This window comes from Mytilus edulis, chromosome 13, assembly GCF_963676685.1.
Source record: "Mytilus edulis chromosome 13, xbMytEdul2.2, whole genome shotgun sequence".
Taxonomy (NCBI): Eukaryota; Metazoa; Mollusca; class Bivalvia; order Mytilida; family Mytilidae; genus Mytilus; species Mytilus edulis.
This window is the reverse complement of record NC_092356.1, coordinates 72,329,990-72,350,294: the sequence shown is the minus strand read 5'-3', so window position 1 is coordinate 72,350,294 and position 20,305 is coordinate 72,329,990. Positions and strand designations below refer to the sequence as shown.

The 20,305-nt window shown below is 33.2% G+C and overlaps 1 protein-coding gene across 1 annotated transcript; it reads right to left on the bottom strand.

Moving 5' to 3' along the window:
* Positions 1-10,251: 10,251 nt before the first annotated feature.
* Positions 10,252-19,915, bottom strand: LOC139500547 (uncharacterized). Its single transcript, XM_071289297.1, has 4 exons — positions 19,868-19,915; positions 15,624-15,705; positions 13,721-13,908; positions 10,252-11,350 (listed from the first exon to the last, which is right to left on the bottom strand). Exons 1-4 carry the CDS (start codon positions 19,913-19,915, stop codon positions 11,330-11,332), a joined length of 339 nt encoding a protein of 112 aa, XP_071145398.1. The 3' UTR covers positions 10,252-11,329.
* Between the last annotated feature and the right edge of the window lie 390 nt (positions 19,916-20,305).

Below are 20,305 nucleotides of genomic sequence, written 5' to 3'. Positions count from 1 at the left end.
CTACTAGTATTATGATACCTGTTGCAGGCATACCGAGCAGCTCGCCTTTGGACCATCTCTATCTTTGAAATAGATTCTGAAGTGTGGGGGTCCCAAACTGAGCAAGAGTATTCGAGTTTGGGACGGACAAGTGCTTGGTATGCCTGGCTCTTGATGTTTTGGTTTGATGTTTTCAGATTTCTTCGAAGGAAGCCGAGAGTTTTGTTGGCCTTTGATATATTGTCATCTATGTGTTTGTCCCATTTAAGGTTTGATTGTAATGTGATGCCTAAGTACTTAGCAGATGTAACAGATTCTAGTATATGATTGTGGAGAGTGTAATTATGTTTTAAAGGTTGACGTTTAGTTGTTACAGAGAGAACATTACACTTGTCTGGGTGGAAGGCCATCAGCCAGTCCTCTTCCCATTTTGCAGCTGCGTCAAGGTCAGCTTGCAGTTTTAGGCAGTCACTCTGGGATTTAACTGGCATGTATAAGATACTGTCATCAGCAAATAGTCTTAGTTTGCTATGTGTAAGGTAGTCTGGAAGGTCGTTGATATACGCCAAGAATAAGACAGGACCTAAGACAGTACCTTGAGGAACCCCAGAGGTGACTGGGACTGTGCTTTATGATCTTCCATCTAGAACAACTGTCTGGGTACGGTCAGAGAGAAATGCAGAGATCCAATTTAAAGTGTTTCCATTAATGCCAAAATAGTGTAATTTGTATAGTAAGTGACGATGCGGAACTTTATCAAAGGCTTTCGCAAAGTCCATTATTACAAGGTCTGTTTGTGTATTTGAATTGTTTGTGGATTGAAGTTCTTGAATGAAGGAGAGAAGTTGTGTCTCACAAGAACGAGAGTGCCGAAAGCCATGTTGAAGGTCGTACAAGATGTTTGACAAGTCGTCCCCATTTTTGAAGCTGTAAAGCGACCTTCTTCTCGGAAAATAATCCGCCTCTGCTTGGTTTGCATATCTTATTCCATTTGTTTTAATTCAAATGTCCGTCTCTCCAAGTCAATATTTCTCATAAACAATCGCACCCAGCGTCCTTGTCGTCTGCGTCATAACATCTAAAAAAAGGAAAACCGAATCCGGACTAAATATCCCGATTACGTTACCGGTTCCCGCTGACGCATTTTCAATGTTGAGTATATTATTAGTTCTGTCGTTATTAATGATCATTAATACTGCCTTTTCAAAATAAGAATGACTGGCCTCGGAAATTTGCAAACTGATAAAAAAAATATATCGTTGAGAATAACGGCATGACACGGGTTAGGTTCTTCTCATATATATGTTATGATGGTATGATACTAAATCACCGGACACAATTACGAACGATTTTTGAACTGTAATTAATATTTTTTATTTAGACTACTTTTCTTGAATTGAACGGGACACCGGGATCGGGTGTTTTTAAGCTCGTGATTTCGGGATTGACCCTTTCGGGATCCGGGAATCGTTTTTTTTTTCGGATTTCGGGACATCGGGATTTATTTTATTTAAATTCGGGACCTCGGGAATTCGTTTTTTAAGTCCGGGATTTCAGGATCAGGATCAGGACCCCTCCTATCCCCCCTCTCATCGACATCAGACTCGGACTTCTCTTAAAATTGAACTGAATAAATACAATTTCTTGGTATTGTTATGCGTTTACTTTTCTACATTGGCTAGAGGTATAGGGGGAGCTAGGGTTGATATCTCATAAACATGTTTAACCCCGACATCCCGAAATAAAAAAAAAAGATTCCCGGACCCCGAAAGGATCAATCACAGGGGTTTAACTGATAAGTCGACTGGTTTGCACGAAATTTCCATGCCGTTCAAAGTCAGTTGATTGGGTTGTGCAGATTAATTAAAAATACAAGTTTATGTCTCTGGCATACAGGTCATTCTTTCTTAAATATTTGTATACATGTAGCTATAGATACTGAAAGTCAGTGCATGTTATATTAAAATGGGTATATTTTTAGGCAAAAATGTTGTCACACCCTTCTGTGTTTTTTTTTGCACTGCTCAAGATGCATTCTTATTGACTTTATATAGTTTTGAATTCACATATACATGCACCAAGATACATAAATTTCAACAAGCCCTCACGATCCCAGATTCTGAAATGAAGATTAATGCTTAGCAAAACAATATGATTGGCGTTCGTTATAGTTTTTCCATCCGATGTTATGATTTTAACAATCAATATGCTCTTAATGTTCAATTACCATGATACTTGTCAAAAGCATCATGATACTTATGGAGCTACCATTTGATATTTAGGGGGGGAGGGGGGGGAGTGAAGACGAAAAATTTCTTTCTTTTAAAATTTCCATATTGTCAAATTATAAGATCAAGAAGCATATATCTAGAATAAGGGAGGATTAAAGTTGAAAATAAGGGGTACAGGAACAAGCAAGCATGTGTAGCAGCAACAACAAAAATTATCAATCCTGAAAAAAAAATCCTCCTTTTCTACAGTGGCGTTTTAAATGGCCCGGCGTATACACACATCTCCTGATGAAAATAAAAATAATAATCTTATAAGCTTGAATAAAAAGAGTGGTGTATGCTCCCAAATGTCACTCACCATTTGGGGTACATGGGGCTCATAACAACGAGCCCCTAAAACCAAAATGATTATAAAGTTGAGATTTATTTTGCTATTTGACTGTCAAAGCCATAGCCTTATATTAAGACCAAAATTTCTGGCTACATGGAGACATCTAAGTCTACTATCAATATTAACAGGATATTTTGTATGACAGGAACAGAAGCGGTGACATTGTAGAAGAACAAAGTATTAACGGTATTTATGTTAAAAATGGTTTTTATTTTCAAATCAAAGGGGGCATATATATGACCTCTATGTCACCGTATTAAGAACTATTTAAAATATCACCCTCATTCGTTTTTAATTGAGACAAAATGAATAAAGATAAAAATAAAGAATAGCAATCAGTGTCTATATATATATATGTTTAAATTACTGGATGGTCATGAAAGTGAACTGGACTGAAAGGCAAAACAATGTTTCATGTGACCTCCAGTCCTCTTATTTTTGACTGATTAAGCAGAGGCGGATCCATGTAACCAATTTTTTTCAGGCCCAGTCATGGATAAAAGGGGGTGGGTTCTAAGTTACCATATGTCCCATTCAAATTCATTGATCATCAAAAAGGTGATTCCAACCCCCTTCCCCCTGGATCCGCCCGGGCACTATTTAATTGCAAATACTTTGATAATTTCTGTACATTTATTTATTTATTTATTTATTTATTGCATAGCTTTTATATAGCGCATATCCAGAGGCGTAGCTAGAAAGAAACAATGTGTAAGCAACCCACGTCGAGTGGAGCGAGGCGAAAATTTTTTGGGGCCCTTTTACGCAGAAAAATGTTTTTTTTTTTTGGTTTTCGGTTATAGGACAGTTGAAAGAGGAGCTACATGTAGATAGGACTTATAAACAATTTATGAATGTAAAACTATTAATAAAGCTTCTGAATAGAGTAAGTCATGGTTAATTGAAAACATGAACTACACATTTTTCTTATACAGAATTTACTAAAAATTGTCCAAAATCTGCTCTTCGGGTCTAGGCAAAAACGAACTTCTCTATTACTTTGTCAATATTTACACTGCAACGCCGATGAATATGCAGTAATGCTAGAAATGATAACCAGTAGCTGTGCATTGTTAATCGTACAACAGACGTAGTACACTGATAGATTTCCATTGTAGCACTTACGAGATGTTATAAACCTGCAACGTACGTATTCGCCATCGAGCGACCTCCCAATTGAATTCGTCAAATTACATACCAGGTCAGTTTCGTATGTCTCAGAAAATGTTGAAATTTGTTAGTTTGTTATATTTCCTACAACACGAAGCAGCTGATAATACCAGACGCGACTACACTCTCCAGTTCCATTATCATATGGTCTATAAACGCAAATTATAATGAGACTTTCCAATACTGTTTTGGCGTGTTTGCAGGGTGATTGGCTCTGTAGTCTGTCGAACACATCGCCGTGTTATATTTTTAACGATATCGAATGGTTCTGATAAATGTAATGCCGATTGGTACATCTCATTCCAAACAGATAAACCGTACTCTGTAAAATGTGCTCCGAAATTACATGTCTTAGACTGAGTATAACAAATTCAAATCTTGTAAAAGCATGAAAAGATACAAGTTACTGTCCGATTTTGTCATGATATTCAATAAAACTTCTATTTTGAAACCAAATGCCGTTATTTAATGACATTTCATAAATTAAAAAAGTGACAACATATGTGTTTCCTTTAAACATTTAATTTATAAATGTTTATTTTGCAATTTTATTTTGCATGCCAAATCGATGTGCACGCAACTGCGTGTTGGCGTATAGGGAGCTACGCGCCTGCGAGTATCTAATAAACATAATACTCTAAGCGCTTAACATATAAAATTGAAGGAAAATATATATCACAATGCATTTGCCAACTGTCTTCACTCTTTTTATGAAAGTGAGACAATTGCCATACTAAAAGTTTCATTAGAAATATGAATAAAAGGAAATACAAAGTATCATAATGTGGTTAATACGTAAATGAGACCGAAGCCCCCTCCCCCCACAATAATAAAAGAAATTACTGCAAATATTCTGGGACTATAGTCCCAGAAATTTTAGACCTTTCAGAAGACCAGCCAACGTAAACAATGAATCATTCCCCCCCCCCCCCCCCCCAATCCCCGGTAAATATATTTACTAACTGTGATTATAAACAGAATAAATCAACATATGACCATGGAAATATCACACCCAAGTGTCCTTCTGATCCCTGCTGGTATTTCTATTCTCATTTTACTGTAAAATGAGAATAGATTTGAAAAACCAAAGGCGGATTAGGGGGAAGTGCTTACTGAACAACAAAGATATATTCTCAAACGTATTTTATTGAATAAGACCTTTAGCGTAGACTTCAAAATTTCATAATAACTTATAAATATCTGATTCATTTATTCACACAGCCCGGTCACACAGTCAGTCAGGTTTTAACAGCATCTGTGATTTATTATAAATAGATATCTTTTTCAAATATGGTTTCAATGGTAATTAATTTGGCGATAATTTGTGAATGTCCTTTAATTTTTGGTTACTTATTCCTTTTCGAATTATTTTTTACAGTCACAGAAAATATTGTGTTCGTCTAATACCTTTCTCTGCATGTAAAAAATGTATAGGTAGAGGCTATGTTTCGCTCCCCTGTACCAATTTATCCCTTTGAAAGAAAACAGAATTCAAGTTGGGATGCTCTCTATCATGCTTCCTACATAAAACAGTGAACATTATTTTGTTCTGATTAGTGAGTGTATAAATATATTGTTAAAATGGTAATTAAGCCAGTTGCTTAATCATAAGGTCAGGATTGAGTAAGGCTAAGACACTGTAAGAGGGTGAAAACTGTTGTAGTACCTGACTTATCAGAGACATATATTTTTTAAAAGATACACAGTGGCGGATGCAGGAATTTTCGAAAGGGGGGGTGCTAGCCCAGGGCAAAGGGGGGGGGGGGTGCAGGGGGGGTGCAAACATATGTCCCGATTCAAATGCATTGATCGGCCAAAATAAAGGGGGGGTGCGGACCCCCGGAACCCCCCCTCTGGATCCGCCACTGGATACATATATTGTATTATACAGCTATGTGTTGTGTGTTACAGTCTGTTGAAGTCATGATAGTACATATATTTTTAGTGTTTTGGCCATTCTTTCTTCATTGCAATATTCTAATTGCTCAATACTTTAAAATGGAGGGGGGGGGGTGTGGACAAGGGAAATAAATCAAATTTATCTAAATATGAGTATACTTTGTAATCAGTTATAGAAACTATTATTTTAAATTAACTCCCATTGCCTCAGCAGTTACATCTAACCTTAAGTGGAAATGATTCCTTTCAAACAAAAAGATATGATAAGATGATATTTTCATTCTTGTATCAAAGACATACATTGTAAATACATGAATGTTTCACCTTTTCACATTGATTTTTTTTATTCATTTAAAAATAAGGAGATGTGGTATGATTGCCAATAAGATTACTTCTGAGTTCAACAGAAAATTTGCACATGCATTTTTAAAATTCTAGATTCACATGCATGACTACATTTAATGTGTAAATTTTAAGTTTAATAATACCAGAGACATATATACATACAATATAGCTTATTAAAGGAGGAAAATGTGCTTTATCATTTTATCAGCTTAAAGAGGCTTAGCATGAACAGATAATTTTAACCAGTATGCAAATATTCATGTTTTCATATTTATATGCTGTAACAGTTCTAATTTTTTTGTCAGCTTATACACTATTTATAAATATACTCTCTAGAAAATAAAAAGCGATGGAAAATAAATTGTGAAAAACATGTTCAATTTGATGTAAAATTCTCTTGAAGTTATAAAATGAGTTTTTTAATATGAGAAAAAAAAGGCTGCGTAACACAAAAATATATAATGAAAACGCACGTAAAGCACACGTAAAACATATGTAAAACATATGTTTTACGTGCGTTTTTAAAACATACGTTTTACGTACGTGATGTATTACGCCTGTTTCAAAACGGGCGTAAAACACCCGTTTTGGTACAGGCGTTTAACGCATGTTGGCTAAAACATGCGTTTTCCATACGTAAAACGTACGTTTTACAGACGTTTTTTAAAACGTACGTAAAACATGCGTTGCACTTTTTGCTGTGACGTTAAGCACGTTATTGCGTCAATGCCGTGAAATACGACAGAGCAATTTGATAAAAAGCTCTTCTATGAAATCTAAATAGTTCAGCTTTATGAAATTTATATCCATTGATTAGGCAGGTATTACTGTTTCCAAAAATATAAAAAAATATTCTTTAACTTTTTATAATAGTTTCAAATAATGATACAAATATTGCCAAAACGTCAAAAATATGCGTGTCAGACGTAACAAATTATTCGCAAAATAACATTTGCGGGAATTTTTGTGGTCTAAAAAAGAGTTTAAAATCTGCGAAAATTCGCATGAATGATAAACGTCATATATAATTCATGAAGTCATTGCTGTTTTTTGTGTTGATGGAACGGTCAAAGCTGATTTTTTCAAAAATTAATAATCCTCGCCATGGTCAGGTTTTGGAAAATGGTAAGTTATCAAAAGTTACCGCTGTTTAAAATATCAGAAGATATAAAATTTTGTTTTCATAAATTATTCCTACAAAAGTGCTTAGATTAACCAATTAAAATCCGGAATTTTACAGCACTCGCACCACAAATAAAAACGCATTGGCTTCGGGAAAATGTCTTGCAAGATTGTCCAATGTCGAATTTCGACGCTTTTTACCAAAACACTGTCAGTTTCAACGTCATTATATTAAATATTAAATTTGTAGCATACAAAATAGTGCTTTTGCGTAATTGTGCCTTCACCCCACATAACGATAACATACTTTTTGATAAGCTGTGAAGTCGAAATGACTTCGTTTTTTAACAAATCAAATGTCTTGCAAGTTTGTCCACTGAACAATTTTCTTACGTTTTGAACGTTTTCGATTCGGGACGCTAATACATATATGTGTTTTCAAATTATTTCTAAAAGTTTGTTCTTTGTTTTGGTGTTAAACACCGCTATACGTATAAGCGACATTTGTTGTATGCTATTGACCTGTCTTCATAGGTAGGAGAAGCCGGACATCAGGCGAGCTTTATTTAAAATATTTGCAATAACTGTCGATTAGGATCGGAGTCGAACAAATATCGCCACGAGCGTATCTTAAAATCGCCACAGGCTTTTTATCACTTTATATGAACTCATTATGCCAATCACCCTCCTTGACCATCGAAATTGAAAGCAGTTCGTAATATCATATGATGTATGAACGATATTTCATTGTTTTTAAATAACAATTCGATTTCATGTTTTCAGATCAGAGGACAAAACAAAATAACAAAATTACAAATTTTGAAAATAGATAGAATCATAGAAACCACGATAAGAAATGTAATATATAATAGTAGTTATAATCAAATAGAAAATGAATAATTATCTTAAATGAAAAGAAAGAAAAATACGGTAATTTGCAATCAATAGGTAAAATATTTCAGATGACTGGGGTTGATCATTTAACCAAGATTCTAAAGTTGAGAAAGGGCTATATTAGGGAGCTACCATTTGATTTTTATGGGGGGGCTAGGATGAAATTTGAAAAAAATAGGCAGGACAGGAGTTTTGAGTAAAAAAAAAGGCAGGATGAGCAACTTGGTAAAAAAAAAGGCAGGATGACAATTTGTGTAAAAAAAGTCAGGATAAACTAGTAAAAAAAAAGGTAGGACCGAATAGAGTAAAAAATAAAAAGGCAGGACTCAGGGGTTAAATTTTTTTGTTACAGCTAATTAGCCCAGGACTTATTGGCAGCAGGATCTTACTAGCCCTGTTGGAAGAACTGCTAGTTCATCAAAACTGACCTGCTAGCCCTAGTATGACTTAAAAATTAAGAGTTTGCTGCATAATACAAAGTAGGTGCCCTTTATTTTGAAGGAGACATTATACACTGTATTTAATATTTTTTGTTGATCTGTTATTATTCTTATGGTGCTTAAACTAAGTTGTTCCCACATTCAAAGCAGACTTTTTATTGGCGTGCTTGGGGCAACTAACGGCAATATTCACAGAGCATTGTCTGTTTTTTTCATCAGCAACAGCCAACCTTGCCAGGGTAATCATTGTGTCCCAGTTCTGCCAACTTTACAGGAAGTGAATGCGTGATTTGTTGGCCAAATTTTTAAGATCAAAGAGAAAAAACAATAGATCAAAGGAAAATGCCACCAAATAAGCATGAACATGTGTGAGTCTCACGCTAAAGACTTGACTGCCCTGCTGTCCTGGACACTATTATTTTTTTCCGCGGTTTTTCCCTGTCGTATTTAGCATTTTGGGGGGATGAATTTTTAGCCTCGTTACTCCATTCATCTACCGTTTTTCGTTCTGAAACTGACAAAGTTACTGGAGTTCCCGTACTAAAATATTAAGAAATATTTTGTTGCATAGTTTCGTGCTCAAGAGCTGTGCAACAAGACATGTCAATACCAATCAATACATCATACACCCAAATAACGTTAATTGAAAATCTCGGCACGATAAGCAATGTACAATACCTCAATCAATGGTATGAGAAATCGATATTTAAAGTACGAGAATCAACACATAATACCAGGCCACCCAGACATGCCAGAGTTATTTGTTCTATGTTTAAAATATGTACAACAGGACCTGTACAAACCAGTTCAAATTCTTGGAATCCCGGATGACTTAATTGAATCGAAATGGCTAACATAAAATAGTGATGAAGGGATTTTGCACTTTCTATTTTGGAAACGTCAAGAATTTTTTGTTACTAGTCCGTCGGGCATATCGGATTACACATTTTAATTGCCCGAGGCGTAAATGATCTAGTCCCGGGCGTCGGGCTAGTGGATTTTTTAACCCCTGAGGACAGAGATTACAACTAAAAAAAAAGCAGGACAAAATTTTTCATCCTAGCCCCCCCATAAAAATCAAATGGTAGCTCCCTTACTAGAGGATAATAGATCAACCGTTTATTTTCAAACTTGTAAAGCGTAGAACTGCGATTTGCTATTCATCTGCAATACGGTTTATTTGTGCTGAAATTGAAGGGGTCAGTAAAATGGTTGTACCTGAGGAGTTACACCTCGATATTATAAAAAGCTTGTAAACATATCAGATGAATATAATTATTTTTCACGCAATCATTCTCTTTCTTGATTTAATTACTCCGTTGTAAACAATAAACTTTTTCATTAAAATCTTTTAACTTATTATCACACACACCCCTCCCCCTCTCCCCCAAAAAACACCAAAAAAAAACCAACAACATTAAAAAAAAAAAAAAAAAAGATAAAAGCACAAAACATAAAAACTATGTTATTTAAGCAACATGAATTGCTTCCTCCCTTCCCTCTTTTCTTAAATTTAAAAGGGTGACCAACGCATTATATAATATACTTTTACTAATAGGCACTATTTTCTCAACCAAATACCTATTTTGTATTGTTTATTTTTGCTTGCGTAACTACCAGTAGGACATATTTCATACATATTCAAAACTTTGAAGTATCCATATCGATCAAAAATGATTACAAACAAAACGAACAAAGTATACTCGATTATCGACGTAAAACGTCAAATTTTGACGTTACCAATTGGGACGCAATATCGTGCGTAACGTCTGTGTACAAAACGTCTCAGGTACGAAACAACCTTGTAAGTTACGAATCGACTAGTTACGAAACGATCAGGTTACGAAACGACCTGCACCCGTGAAATTCACATGAATTTTTAAAATAGAGTAATTCAAATAACATCTAAATTTTAAAATTTAATAAAAATCAAGAAAAATATCAAATTTTATTTTTGTAAATTTCACGTGAAATTCATGTGAAAATTTTCACATCAGTTCATGTGAATCTCAATTTCTGTGAAATTTACATGAAAATTTTCACGTGAGTTTCATGTATAAGCTCGATTGAGGTGAATCTCACGTGAAATTTTTCATGTGAATTTCATTTGAGATTCATATGAAAATCATTTGAGCATTTTTTGCCTGTGTAACAGACAGAGAGAAAACCCAATGAGAATTATACGATATACATTATTTTTCACCAGTCACTCGTTTTATATGACTTTAAAGCATATGTACTTATTGTGTAGATGTTTAATAATTTTATAAATGCATGACCGAACAAACCAAAACTAGTAAAATAACAAACGAACAAATCCTTTACCTGTCAATGACGGTGCCCAAAATCTATTTCAATAAAGTAAGATTTGATTTAGTTAATCCCACTCTTATGGTGTTAGTTAACATGAATATCTAAATTAATATATTATGAAAATTTATGTATTTAAGGAATGACTGTAATATTTTTTCTGTCTATGAAGAAATAACATAAAAAATTTGGTTCACACTGAATAACGCGCGTAGCGGGTTATTTAACAGTGTGCACACACATTTTTTATGTTATTTCGAATAGACAGAAAAAATATTACAGTCAGTTCTTTTAATTTAATTCTAAATTCCATTTTAAACCGTAGAAAACCATGAAAAAATGTTGATTACGTCACAGTCACATGGCTAAATTTTGTCTATGGGCACATAACAAATAACGTCAGCCAATCAGAAGACATGTTACATCCAAAATTAATTATACATTATATAAACATGAGAAACAGATATATTTTGAAATCTAGTAATGACTATTCCATGGCAAAAAAAAACACCATTGTTATCACATCCTTTCGAAATCATCGTTTTCTGTCAAACCCATCGAAAAAACCTCTGAAATTCAACAAAATAATATATAAGTATTCAATCAATATCTAAAGTTCATTGTTTATTGTACATTATTGAATATTTATTTTAAAGATTTTGTATAGTTGTTAACAAAAAGGAATATATTTCAAATAGTTGTATGCAAGATATATTATAACATATAGTGCAATTGACTTAATTGTTTTATCTAACAGGAGCCGTTTGTTTTGTGTGATTTTTTTAGTTATTCGAAAGTGAGGTTGGAGATACTTAAGAGATGCTCAAACACATTATAGACAAAAATCAACTTATTTGGATAGTTTGCTTATATGTTATACTGTTACACATAGTTATCAAAGGTACAAGTCGTATAATTTAATACGCCAGATGCTCGTGTCATCTATATAAGACCCATCAGTGACGCTCAGATCAAAACAGTAAGAAAACCTGTACAAAGTCGAAGAGGGATGATGACCATAATTTCCAAAATTTTATGCTATATACGGCTAAGTTCATCTATGCCTGGGCTTACAGTAAATTTATAAAAAATACCATGAAATTGATATTCATGTCAACGCAGAAGTGCTGACTACTGGTCTGACTACTACATCACTGTCCCAGGTTAGTGTAGGAGTTTGCGCCTTCAAACAAGTTTAACCCCTCACCATTTTGTGTGTATCTGTCGAACGTCATGTACGAGCATGTAAGTCTGTGGTTGTCGTTTGTTGCTGTGCAACATATTTGTTTTTTCATTAATCATTTATTACCTAGACTAGGTCCTTAGTTTTTTTTCGTTTGAATTGTTTTAGACTTGTATTTTGGGGCTTTTAATAGCTGACTATGACTTATGGGCTTCGCTAATTTTTGAATGCCATAAGATGACGTATTCCTGTTTATTTCGGTGTCATGTTTTCTCTGTTGGAGAGTTGGTTCATTGTTAATCATAAAACAACTTTTTTTTTAAATAAGTGCAGTACAGTAACAACGGTACAAAAATTAGTTTGTTCGCTCAAATAATACTTTATTGTTTTCTAACACTGATGAAAGAGTACGTCTTTTGGGAAAAATAATAAAAGAATACACAACATAACATATCTTATGCTAAATGGTCTTTTGATTGTTTTGAGATTTGACTATTAATTTTGAGACGTTTTTTATTCTTCGTCATTTAGGAAACGTGAAGCGAATCAGTATTTACGCGTGATTCTGTTGTGTGAAAAAATAATTTGTTTGGTACATGGTATTTATTTCCTGCTAAACAGTAATAAATGTCTATTCTTATTACGAATCGAGGTGGCGACAGTCTGACATGCAATTTATGCAATTCTGTCTTTTCGGTTAAGAATGTGGACTGTCGTAAATTGATTTCAGGTGTTCGTTGTTATTCTGTTGTTGACGTGAAGAAATGTACTAATTTATCATTTATTTATATATTTCTGAATGTTCTTGTGTTTATGTGTACTGTATTCCTGTCACGTAATGTTGTCATTTTAGCGGTATTTTTTACATTGCCATATCAGCGGGAGGTTTGGCTTTCCCTAACACTAGGTAAATCAATATTGGTCTTAAAATGTACTTTACTAAGTCAGGAATATTGCAGTTGTTATCAAATAACCCGTTTTGATGTATAATGGCGTTTGTTTTTGTAGCAGTTCAGTGTTTCTGTTGTTCCGCTGTTTTCTTCTTATAGTTGATGTGTCTCCCTTTGTTGTGCTTTGTGACCTGGATTTGTTTCAGATAAATCTATTGGTACTAATGCACAGCGGTAAACTACTGTTGCCTTAATTCATTGTAATTAATCATCAAATAGTTATCAAAGGTACCGGGATTATAATTTAGTACGCCAGACGCGCGTTTCGTCTACATACGACTCATCAGTGTACTCATATCAGAATATTTATAAAGCCAAACAAGTACAAAGTTGAAGAGCATTGAGGATCCAAAATTCCAAACAATTGTGCCAAATACGGCTCAGGATGCCTGGGATAAGAAAATCCTTAGTTTTTCGATAAATTCCAAGTTTTGTAAACAGGAAATTTATAAAAATGACCACATTATTGATATTCATGTCAAAACTGAAGTATTGACTACTGGGCTGGTGGTACCCTCGGGGACGGAACGTCCACCAGCAGTGGCGTCGACCCAGTGGTGTAAATAGTTATCAAAGGTACCAGGATTATAATTTAGTACGCCAGACGTGCGTTTCGTCTACATAAGACTCATCAGTGACGCTCATATCAAAATATTTATTAAGCCAAACAAGTACAAAGTTAAAGAGCATTGAGGATCCGATAATTTCAAAGTTTTGTAAAAAGTAAACATACACGCCATCCAATATTGATCTATTTTATGTGTTATCTGCATGATTTGTTGTTTAAAATTAGACGGATAAATTACCTGCTCACATAAAACGGTAACGAAGTGAGTGTCTTCCAAAGCATCAAGACCCTTTTTATCCCTCCATATCTGAACACATGTACCACCCGCTGGTTCATTCGGAATCCAAAGGCTGCTATCAATCTGTTGTCCAGAAACATTCCAAATGAAAACACCACCTTGTAGACTACCACTTACATACACATTACCTGTAAATACATTTGTATCACATGAAGAAAAATACATGTTTAAAGAATCACATGAAGAAAAATACATTATTAAATAATCACACGAAGAAAAATACATGTTTAAAGAATCACATGAAGAAAAATACATTATTAAATAATCACACGAAGAAAAATACATGTTTAAAGAATCACATGAAGAAAAATACATTATTAAATAATCACACGAAGAAAAATACATGTTTAAAGAATTACATGAAGAAAAATACATTATTAAATAATCACACGAAGAAAAATACATGTTTAAAGAATCACATGAAGAAAAATACATTATTAAATAATCACATGAAGAAAAATACATGTTTAAAGAATCACATGAAGAAAAATACATTATTAAATAATCACACGAAGAAAAATACATGTTTAAAGAATCACATGAAGAAAAATACATTATTAAATAATCACACGAAGAAAAATATTTTTTTAAAGAATCACATGAAGAAAAATACATTATTAAATAATTACACGAAGAAAAATACATGTTTAAAGAATCACATGAAGAAAAATACATTATTAAATAATCACACGAAGAAAAATACATGTTTAAAGAATCACATGAAGAAAAATATTTTTTTAAAGAATCACATAAAGAAAAGAGATTTCCTGAAAGACTTTTGTTAAACATGAGGATAAATAGTGCTTGATATTTTGTGCAGACATTTGCTCAATATTATAAAACTCTTTTGAAATCAAACTGTCATTGAGCATATTTTTATATTAAAACCTCCAAAATATACATAATTCTGCCAATATTGCTTTGAAGAATTTGATATCACTATTTATTAAGTGCTGAGTCTGTATGTATTTGTATAATACAACTAAAAGATTTGCATAAACTTATTAATAATGCGGAGCTTATTTTGTATGCCAGTCGTGGTTTTTGTCTACATAAGACTAATCAGTTGCTCTCTAATAAAAAAAGGCTAGACGAAATATGAAGATGAAGAGCATTAAAAACGAAAAATTCAAAACGTTGTGCGAAATGTGACTTTGGCAATCCATACCTGGGGTAAAAATATTAAGTGTTTCGAATATTTAAACATGTTATGTTCTTCTCATATATGTTATGATGGTATACTACTAAACCTCTAACGGGACGGATTGTGCCTGATATGCATATGATGAAATCATAATCTTTCAATCAGTTTAATTGAAGTCTGGAGCTGGCATGTCAGTTAACTGCTTGTAGTCTGTTGTTATTTATGTATTATTGTCATTTTGTTTATTTTCTTTGGTTACATCTTCTGACATCAGACTCGAACTTCTCTTGAACTGAATTTTAATGCTCGTATTATTATGCGTTTATTTTTCTACATTGGCTAGAGGTATAGCGGGAGGGTTGATATCTCATAAACATGTTTAACCCCGCCGCATTTTTGCGCCCGTCCCATATCAGGAGCCTCTGACCTTTGTTAGTCTTGTATTATTTTTAATTTAAGTTTCTTGTGTACAATTTGGAGTTTAGTACGGCATTCATTATCACTGAACTAGTATATATTTGTTTAGGGACCAGCTGAAGGACGCCTCCGGGTGCGGGAATTTCTCGCTACATTGAAGACCTGTTAGTGACCTTCTGCTCAATTTTATAAACAATGAATTTACAGGAAAATGAACATGTCTATGATAACTCTAGTCAAATCAATAGCAATCCTCTTGACTGAGGTTATCAATACATTTACTTGTGATTACTGTAAGAGCATTAGTCATTTCTTCGTTGCTGTAAAACTCAGCTGGGTTTCCTCCAATGGACAGGCATGTATTCTAAGTGAGAAAATAATCTTGTAAGAAAATAATCAATAGATTGTGAAAATGTATTTGTTCTGTTGTCCTGTCGTGTTATGTTGTCCTTTTGTTGTTATATTTAATATTGCCATAACAGCGCGAGGCTTGTCTAGTCACAAAATCAGGTCCAACCCACAATTTTGTTCTCAAATTGTCCTGTAGCAAGACAGGAAAATGGCAGTTGTTATCTTATAGTTCGTTTCTATGTGTCTTACATTGTCGATTTTTTGTTGCACTCTAGTGTTTCTGTTGTTTCGTTGTTTTCTTTTTATATTTGATTTGTTCCCTCGGTTTTAGTTTGTAACCCGGATTTAATTTCTCTTTCGAATAGAATTACCCTTCTGTTGCCTTTATTTAATGAAGATGTAAATACATAGTCTTCGATAAAATACGTAACATACGAATAAAAGGTATAAGACAAAAATCATTTGTACTGGTCGTTATGAGATGGAGCACAAACATAAATGATCCCAAAGAATAACAAAATATTCTCTTGATAAACCACAAATGAAATTCTATAAAGTAACATAGCAAACCACAAAAAAATACAAAAAATGCTCGATCATATTACAATTTTTGTTCATTTCGTTTATTTGACGGCGTGTTGCTTTAACTTTTTTTCTGTGATCAATATATTGATTCATTTGAGATTTGCCAGTATCCTTATAAACACTGTTAACTTAAAAACCTTCAAAGGGGCTGTCGTCACTCTTACGATGGCGAGCCTTTTCTATTATTTTCAATATATCATTTTCGAAACGCACTCAACCTTAATCATATTTGGGAGGCAAAAGATAATAGAGAAGGAATCAAACTCATAAGGCGAAAATAAACTGACAACGCCATGGCTCAAAGAAAAAAAGACAAACAAACAAACAATAGTTTTACCTTTGCATCTTGACAGTATTTCTTTTGTGTGGTTTGTAGATAGCATATTTCATTTTTTGGTGACCAACCAGCTTTACATTGAACTAAAATATGATTTGAAATTGTCAATGTATATCAATTTACAGTAAATTCTACGGTATCTATGAATAAATTATGGCCAATTTTTCTCGGAATTTTTTTGAATAATGGGCCAATATATATTATATTTATATATGTTTCCTAGAAAATAGAGCATCACAGTTTCAAGTGTGTACCTTGTTGCTGTTAGTGTTACAGTATTATGGTTTACTCATAAAATGGCCCGCTGTGGTTCATATAGATCCCTCAGTATTCAAATATGTATATAGTGTTGGCTTCAAATTATTGGTTTGATGATTCCAGGTGGAAGTAAATAGAACAAAAGTCTGTCTAGTAGATTTATTAAATGTAAGTTTCATTTAAAACTGGAAATATACTGTTGATGGCGAAACGCTGTTGCCGAGGGTATAATCTGCTCAGTTTACCATGCAGCGATATTGACATTAGGTATCATATACCGTTTGGAAATAATTTATCCAAATGATAATGAATTACGAAGAATATAACGTTCGAACTCCATCAGGCAAAGTTTACCTCAGTTGGATTAAGCTGTTCGTTTGAGATCCCCTTTTATAAGAGCCCACGTATTGAAGAACATATAAATCCCAGGCTTCAAACTATCGGACTTCCAATGACATATTCATCAAAGTGGTGCGGCTGCATGAATACAATATTTCACTTTATTCAAAACATGTTTAGATTCCCTCTGAATTAAGTTTATTATGGATTTGAGATACACGGTTATTTATTTTGATGAATAGTCGTTTCAATTCAATGTATCAAATGAACCATATAATATTATGATTACTTCAAATTAATTAGACACAATAAATTCAAGTCAAGATTTCGTGCGTAAGAATTGCTTGTCTTGATTCACCTTCATCAAGAATATTTGATTATCGAAGATGTATTAACAATTTACACCACTGGCTCGATGCCACTGCTGATGGACGTTTCGTCCCCGAAGGTATTACCAGCCCAATAGTCACCACTTCAGTGTTGACATGAATATCAATAATGTGGTCATTTTTATAAATTTCCTGTTTACAAAACTTTGAATTTTTCGAAAAACTTAGGATTTTCTTATCCCAGGCATAGATTATCTTAGCTGTATTTGGCTAAACTTTTGGGAATTATGGATCCTCAATGCTCTTCAACTTTTTACTTGTTTGGCTTTATAAATATTTTGATATGAGCTTCACTGATGAGTCTTATGTAGACGAAACACGCGTCTAGCGTTCTAAATTAAAATCCTGGTACCTTTGATAACTGTCTTAACATGCAAAGAGCTTAATCAGCAAAAATAACCTAAAATAACCACATTCATGTGAGGTAAAATTTGGTATAGGGAATTGGAACCATAGGTCAGTTCTAGGTAATTGAAGCTGTCACATGAGTAAACATGTAGATATCTTCACTTCCAATACATGTTGAGTGAACGAGTGAAAAGTTTGATCTTGTTATATACTAAAAAAAATACTTGAAAATTTAAAATCTAATACGTTGTTCCCGTTAGTTTTACGGAAATCATGATACGTTCTTACGGAAAATAAATTATTTCTTAATTGCCTTTTAGAAAAAGTTCGGATTGTGTCAATTTCACCTGCTTGGTTAAGCATGATAATTGAATCATATTCTATTAAATATGATGTCACCATAATATAATCATATAAATGAAAGATGGATGCGAGTGTAACATCGAATGGTATGATTCTTCGGATTTTACTGATGTAACCGTTCATTTCAAAACACACCAATTAAGATGTTTCTTTTCTAAACTACTTGGCAAGAAAATTAATTTTTCTTTATATTTTAAAATCTCATGATGATTTTTAATTCCTTTCACTAAAGAGTTGTTTAATTTCTTTATTTATATTCATGACGTTATTATTATTTAAAGGATCCCGTTATTCGATATATGGACCATCTGAGCGGGATTAGTTCTAGGGATTATATACGCTGTTATTGCAATATATTGTCTGTACCCTTGAGGTTTAATTTGCAGCCGTAAATAAACAAGATAATTATGTTTTGGAAATAAAATTACAAAGTTGTTGTTTTCAATTATATATAGATGTAAGCATACATTAAAGTAGTAGAAAGTAGTCCATTTTTTAAACAGCAAATTCTTGGTGTCTCAGCTGTTGGACAAAAAACTGAGTGTAAGCTGTGATAATTCGTCTTCGTGCTTCTGTACTTATATAACAATGTATAAGCAGTCATTCCCGATTTGATAAACGAACCATTGAAAACAGGATTATTTCGTTACACATTAATCACTGGTAACTTATTGTGATAACGGTCAGATTAAAGACATTATAATTTCTTTATTTACAATGGCTTGGAAATCTAAAGGAAGGCGGTAAAATCTTCTTATTCAAGATTGATTTAAAAATGACGATACATTTAAATGAAAAAAAAATAATTATAAAAGAATCATACAACCGATCTTGATTCCGGATATCCGAGGATTAGTAAATATATAATGTTACAGATAAATATTGACCTAGCTATGATATATAGTATAAAGTAACATAACAAATACCGAACTCCAATGAAAATTCAAAACGGAAATACTTTTAGCAAAAGGGCAAAATACAAAGCTCAAAGACATCAAACGAATGCAAAACAACTGGCATTTTGCTGACTTTGTACAGGTTTTTCGTTATGTTGAAAATATTGTAAAATCTGGATTTATAGCTAGATAAATCTATCACTCGTATAAGCGTCGCTTATAATTCCATGATATTGACAAAACGTGTGAATTCACATTGGTCTAATATGGGGAAATTGTGTCATTGGCAATCATATCATATTTTCTAATTTTCATAAAAACCATAAAGGTTAAAAAAAAATGGACCTATCACACGTAATTTAGACGAAAAACTAAGTAGACATGGACCCAAAAAAATGTACAAGTACATTAAAAAGAAAATATTCCGTACTGCAAAGACTTCTTATGAAAATCTAAAGGTTATAACATGATTGGTTTATAAATCCGAAAGATGTAATATGGATGTTTTTGAATCTAAAGTTTGTAATACGATTGGTTTATAAATCTTCAGGATGTCATATGATAAGTTTGGTAGACCTACATTTTGTTACTCTCAATTCGAAGAGTCAAAAAAGAGTTTTTTTATTATTATCTCATCTTTTATAAGAAATTTCAACTTACGCTTTTTAAACATTCTCTTATTGTGTATGCCGATCTCAGTACACCCATTATTACTCCTGTAAAATATACACGTGTTCCCTGTCTTTTCATACATATCGCAACCATGCATATTATTGCACATTGTACTTCCATATGCTGCTGTGCTACAGTTATTGGTCAGAATAGGTTCCCGGATAAACGAAATCAAATCCGGTTGTACACATTTCGAATAATACTGTCCATTGACAAGTTTTTCTGCGACATTCATTAGTAGAAAGAAATAATAAGCCTCTACGTGCATTTTCATGTCGATTTCTAATATCTAAAAAAAAATATTGAAAAATAAGATTAATTATTCTTCACTGAAATTCTATAACTTAATATTTAAGAATAACGAGATGTTTTGAGATGCGTTTTATTATGTTTTTTGTTTGTAATATCTAATTCGTTTCTTGTATA